This window comes from Lingula anatina, chromosome 10, assembly GCF_051362555.1.
Source record: "Lingula anatina isolate TDL-2025a chromosome 10, LinAna3.0, whole genome shotgun sequence".
NCBI lineage: Eukaryota > Metazoa > Brachiopoda > Lingulata > Lingulida > Lingulidae > Lingula > Lingula anatina.
This window is the reverse complement of record NC_141776.1, coordinates 18,524,986-18,531,566: the sequence shown is the minus strand read 5'-3', so window position 1 is coordinate 18,531,566 and position 6,581 is coordinate 18,524,986. Positions and strand designations below refer to the sequence as shown.

General features: G+C 36.2%; 1 protein-coding gene across 4 annotated transcripts in view; it reads left to right on the top strand.

Moving 5' to 3' along the window:
• Positions 1 to 4,276, top strand: part of LOC106160388 (glycerophosphodiester phosphodiesterase 2) — a 13,222-nt gene extending 8,946 nt beyond the window's left edge. For 2 of the 4 annotated variants that reach the window (XM_013536975.3, XM_086996951.1), the window contains exon 14: positions 1,902 to 4,276. In XM_013536975.3, coding sequence (XP_013392429.2) covers positions 1,902 to 2,199 — 298 coding nt within the window. In that variant the 3' untranslated portion in view covers positions 2,200 to 4,276. Of the gene's footprint in view, positions 596 to 693; positions 809 to 1,901 lie in introns of those variants that run through there. The other 2 variants (XR_015331320.1, XM_013536999.2) reach the window with 2 other exon arrangements.
• The last annotated feature ends 2,305 nt before the right edge of the window (positions 4,277 to 6,581 follow it).

The following is a 6,581-nucleotide window of genomic DNA, read 5'->3' as shown; positions in this document are numbered from 1 at the left end:
TCTATCTGTTACAGTTCCTGCTGTGTCTTACCTCTCCATTCTGTTATCCTTCTGTTCCTCCCACTTTGCCCTCTTTTGTAATAAATCTTTACTTTGGGTGGCATTGGCAATGAAAATGACCGCCAGACCTTTTTATTTCTTGATAATCATAAACTTATGTTTCTGTTTTGTGAGAGAAAACTTAAACTTTTGTGCTTAAACTTTTGTGAAACAAATTCTTTAACTTTATCATGCAGGGTTTGAAGCCCCTCTCCCTCTTGAAACCTCACTACAGATTAAACAATCTGTTTGTTTCTATCCTGTTGTCATTAACAAAAAGCTAGTAGTGCTTGTTGTGGTAAGTGATATATATGTTGATTGTGCCAGGTGGCTCTTTCACAGAAGAGTGTGTTAGGTGAGACGAAAGGATTGTGTCCTGGGCAGTTGTGCAATACATCAAGGAATTTCTTTTAAATTAAACATATCATAGGTTGCAATCAGATGACAATGCTCATTTTCCCCCTCACCTTTGTAACTCCCCAAGACAAGATGAACAAAGCTTAATCTCCCCTCCAATCACTTCTCCATAATTAAAAAAAAAAAAAAAAAAAGCAAACCTTTGGTTCAATACCTCTTTCCTGTTTATATAAAGATCAAAATTGATGTATAGTGCATTTCATATTGTATAGCTTTTGTTCAATCCCATTTCTTTAGGAGATATTGGTTAAAGGGGAGATTGCGTCCTGGGAAGGGACATCACCAGTTATAGCATATAAGGCTGAAATGGCATAAGAAAAGACTAGGGAAGACTGCTAATACTCACACATAGGTATGCTTGTGTGCGGAAATGCTTCTCAGCTTCAGGGATAGTTCTTTGAAATTTTATACAAAATTAATGATTAGTTTAAGTTAGCTAAAGTCCTCAATTAATATTTTTAATTTCCATTATCCAGAGTTGATTATATTAAGATTTATTTGGAAATTTTATAATTACATAAACTTGTTTACTAATTTAAATCGATTAAATCTGCACCTGCAGGGCTGTCGTGTGCAGTAGTTGGGGAGGCCATTAGGGAATTAGCATCATTGCTTTGAAGTGGGTTGACCATATTTGATACCCAGACCAGTTGGTCTGCAGATCATCTTTTCTGCATGCGGCCTTATATCAGCATCCCAAGACTCTTGGTCCATCATTATCGTAGTTACAGTAGACATCCTGATAGTAGACAAGAAAGCATTGTGATGCAGCCATATACAGTCAAGTTGTTATGACTCTGCTGAAGGATGTGAATTTGGCTTTTGGTATTAATATTGCTGGGGAATTTTGCTGTCATTTTTCTCCTCTTGGTTATAAAGCACCCTTGCTTTACTTCAAACATAACATAGTTTAAGGTGGGGGAGGGGGTAATGTTTGCAATTCCTGTTTCCTTCTTTTTGGCAGACATTTTGATTTTTAGAAGAAGGTGGGTGCTTGGATCCTTGAGGTGTCTTTCTCTTTCCTCCATTCTGGACTCATTGTGGCATAAAAATATTAGAAGATCCAGAAACTCAAAAATTCAAAGGAAAAATGTGAGCTAAATGAATAGAAACTTGACTTTTTTCTCACTTTCTCTTGATTTTTTTTGAAAAAAAATCTCATTTATGCCAGGATGAGCCAATGTTTTAAGGTCTGTTAAAATGAGGCCCCTTTCACCCCACCCCCACCCCCCACCCCCTTTAGCCCACAACAGTCACCCCACCCCTATAGCCCAAGGCTCTCTCAGAGAGTCCTTATTGTTCGAATGTCGCAATTTTCTCCCGTTTAACAGACCAATCCAAACCCTGTACAGCAGGTATTAGTGCATGTGTGTGTGTCTGTGTAATGGCATTATTATGGCTTACTCCTCATGGTCCTTCTTTCTCTGCTGTTTTGCACCCTGCAGGATTCAGAAGGGTGGGCAAGAGTTCACGCCGGAGACGCTCCACCTCCAGAACCCCCGGGCACGGAGACTGGACTCCCAGGGACGCGTTATGAAAGAAAAACTGCTGTACACGGATGAGATCGAACTTGGCATTGACCCAGATTCTCGCCCAGAGGATATTCCCGAACCTGACTGTGCACAGAACGGGAGTAGCAGGCATTCTGGGAGTGGGGAATATTTCTCCAGCGAGGCGGAAAATGAGAGGAATGAGGTTGCCAGCAGTGAAGTGCGACCCGTGATGTCAACTTTTACTACTTAAATTGATCAACAGCTGGATAATTTTTTCTCTGTGATACCTCTTTCTTATCCTACCATCATATTATGACAGTTATCCTCATTTATGTGACTTAATCCCAAAAAACTTACAACGCCACTTATTTTAGCAAGTCCATATTATAAATGTGAATGAACTTGATGTTACAGTCATTTCTGTTCTTTTCACATAAATTAATTTCTGGCTTAGTTGGTCTGAAGTTGAAAAGATTAATGGATTGTTATTAAATCCCTCAGTGTTAAAGATTTTGTTATTGTTATTTTTTTAATTAAAGTGTTTTTAACACAAATGAATGCCTGGGAATGCCTAAGTGTCATAAATTCAGACTGGGACAATGCATTTTATCAGACAATTTAGAAATAATTTTACAATGAGTCAAGTCAGTGAAAAGCATATTTCTGAACAGCAGACTAACAGATCTGCAGATCAAATAAGGCTGACCCTCTTGAATGCTTGTTGCGTAATCCCTGAGGGGAATCTATTCAGTGTGTAATTGGGAATTAAGCAGCAAGCTTTTAAGAAGGTTGCCATATTCGATTTGCAGATCTGTTAGTCCACTGTTCTGAATGCGCTGTATGTCCCTCTTCACATTGAGGTATACACTTAACGGGATGGATCCATTTTTACAGGCGCTGCATGTAATATGTGAATATACTGCTGGAGATTGGGGGGTGGGGGGGGTGGGGGGGGGGGGTAGGAGTGGTGACTCCCTTTCACAAGTTGGCTTCCTGCTGTTACATTACCTTGATTATTTTAGGGTGGATGGAGGCTGTCTTCTGGAAGATGATCAGAATTTTTCAAGTTAACATTGACAGGCATTTAATTAAATGAACAAGTAGTATATTTCGATGAAATAATGAATTGTATTAGATCTGACTGTTTTTCAGTGTCATTGTCAAAATTATATTTTTTATTGACAACTTGAAATGGATTTCTTCAATTAAAAATATATTCAGTAAAAAAGTGTAAGATTATCTTAAGTTAATTTTTGATAACCCTTAACAGAAAAGGGGGAAAAAAATTACTGTGAACGTTCTCTGTGATGTAGGAAAGCATCCTTCAGTGTTTGCCAGAGGTGTGTGTTTAACGTTATCACAAAGCAATTACAGCCATGTGTTTTGAGATGTGCAATTTTGCTGTATGTTATCTATACAAATTACTTTGTAAAAATGATGCCACAAGGCAGAGAATAGAAGAAGCTACTAAAGGTTTTAAGGGTGTGTTCCCTGTGAAGCTGCTGTCCTAGGTAGATCGATCCTACTCTGTGGAGACCGTTGCTGAATGCAATCAGATTAACAGATTAACACGCCTCCTCTTGGTTTCAACGTACTCATATAATCACCAGTTTCTGTTGCGGTTTATTAAATTATTCAGCTATTGTTTAGAGCTGTTACTGAATGACTCATGTTTGTGTGTAAACAGATCCACTGAAGTCTATTTCAGGTTTAAAGGGATAATAACTCTTTGTTTTGGCCAAAAAATGAATTTTCCTGGAGTAAACAACAATTTTCCCATACTTACCAATGGTTAATGAATCCATTTTTACTTTCAAAGTTAGTCCCTGGTTTTTTTCTAAAAAGTTTGGTTTTTTGTTAAAATCTCTTAAGAGATTATAACAGAGTACAGCCATCAATGGAAGTCACGTGATCTGAAGACAAGTTCAGATATCAGAATAATAGCTATAACTGCTGTTTTTGGGGTAAAACAGAATATATTATATTTCTATGAGTTGTTCACAATGTTTTTATTGTGAAATAAAGATATCATACGAAGAGTTATTATCCCTTTAAGTCTGTATATTTATGAATGTTAAAAAAAGGTTGCTCACTTCAGTTTAAAACATGTCACAAGTCCATGAAATTGTGTCTACTTTGGTTTGAAAGAGATTGACGTATTTCATTACTACCTCACTGTAGAACTAAGATCTTCAACACTATTTTTGTTTTAAGACACAAGTAACTTAAATATTCTTGAGGGAAACTTGTTGTTATATATTTCTGTAAATGCCATGCACTCCTATATGAAATAGTGAAATAATTATATTGAAGAAGGTGTGAATATACCTGCATGGTATTTTCCTGAAGGCACAGAAATGACAAAGGTTTAACTTTTCTGGGGAAGGGACAGGCATTCCTGGGAAGTTTTGTTAAACCACAATAAAAATCATAATGGTCAGAAGATACAACCCAAAGCATTTTGATCTCATGTAGATTTGGACAATTTTTCAAAAAATATATCAGAGATTGAGCACAATTAGTTCAAAAACGGGTGTACCACTGGCACAAAGCATGTTCATTTTCAACCTTAGTCCAAGCTACTGATAAACTCCCACTTGACAACAAATATGCTTTCATTACTGCCACTTCATCATCCCCTTGTCATTCTATGTTAAAATACATTAGCCTTTACTTAAATATATTTACCAAGTGATATTACAAATTTATTTGTAGTACAAAATAATTTTTTGTTTTCAAATTTGTATTGCTAGGCTCTTTCTATCAAAATTTCTCTTAAGCTATATGCCTGTCTGTATACCCTCCATAGATAACACACTGCCATTAGTAAAGTGTTGAAACTAAGAATATTATATGCTATGAGACCCTTAGGTGTATTCTTATTAATGCAGCAGTGCATGTGCTACTAAGTTAGGTCATTACTTTGTAAATTTAAACAACGTGAATAAAGTAAAAGTATTTTTTAAAAATGTTTGTTACCAATGCTTAAAATGTTCTATTAGTATTTCTTTAAAATTCTGGTACTAAAGTTTTGAAAAGTTAGTTGGTTTCCTCTTGGACATTAAAAGTATTATGTCCAAGGTTTCCTGTTGATGAAAACAATTGAGTTTTTAAAAATGATAAATCTTAAAAGAGGAAAACAATCAATTGAGCGGTTTGGAATTTTTTAGTAACTGGGGTATCAGGAATGACCTTTGTGTCAGTATTCTACATCTTACCTGGTAGTTTCAAAAACTTGAGATGTTTCAGAATAAATAAATAACGATATTTTTATGCTCTGGGCATGTTTGATATGTTTTTATGAACAAACATATGGAGACATTTTGAATGTAAAAAAATGATATATGTGGACTAAAACCCAGCAGTGTACCCAGGGAATCGCACACGATACTTCCTCAGATTTAAGGCCAACAACATGGAATTATCCTGCCAAAATGAATTTTCCTGAGATAAAGAGCAATTTTCTCTCACAAATTATTGCTGGACCAGTCCCTGCACTTGGATTCGAAGTTTTTTCATTATTCATTATGATACTCTAGTTTTAGAGACCATTCCCAGAGATTGTCATACTAACTTTGGTTTGAACTATCTCCAAGGGGATTCTCGCTTAATTGCAATATGCCTGTCATGCCTACTGAAGCTGCTAGGGGGTAATTAACTAATTTTAATTAGTAAATTACCCCGTAGCAGCTTCAGTTAAAACTATCGTTTTGCAACTGAAGCAGGCATGCCAGACATTTAAGCCACCTAAGCTGAAAGCAATTTAGCGAGAAACCCCGTGGAGATGGACTGATCCTGTTAAATCGATCTAGGGATGGGAACCCAGTCTTAAAAGACTGGTCAGTCATTTTAACCATATCCGTCGTCACGCACATTGCCTCATTTTCACACAAGAAAACGGTAATTTTTATTGCAGCTCTGTGCTGTGTATAATACAAATGTTGCAGGCTGGCAAATGGCTACCAAAGACAGACTTAAAAGAAAATAACAAAACAAAGTACACCTCTGATAAACATTTATTTAAATTTTTTTTTGTCTTTCATTGAGAAACGCAGTGGAAATATAAGAAGCTTTATAAGACGCGAGTATGACTGGGCGATTTTCAAAAGTGTGGAGATAATCTCTGAATGTAAATTTTGGCAAGAAAATCCCATGGAGTGTCCCTTGGAGTCTCCCCCCCCCCCCCTTCCAAAAAAAAAAAAAAAAATGTTAAGTGAATGGAGAAAGATAAAAATAAATTAATAAATAAATAAAATAATCAATTGCTATGTTTGTCCTGTCTAGTTATAGATTCAACGGGGCACCCAGTAGCTTACTTTACAAATTAACACATCCAGTCTGTCATATATGTAACGAACCTTTTCATACATATATGGAATGAATGTCCTAAACTTATTATTTTGTACGCTTAATTCAAGCATGGGCTCGAAAAAGGACAATACGTTTTCGTCTTACTTAGTAGATAACGCAATCTAAAGATTCCACAGTTCGTGTCAGATTTACGTAAGGTCGCGAAGGTCCCTAGTCCACATAATGACCTGTTAGATGATTTATTCATAGATGCTCAGTATCTACATATAGGCCTAATACATGTATGTTATGTCCCACATAAAGATATCTTAAGAGGTCATA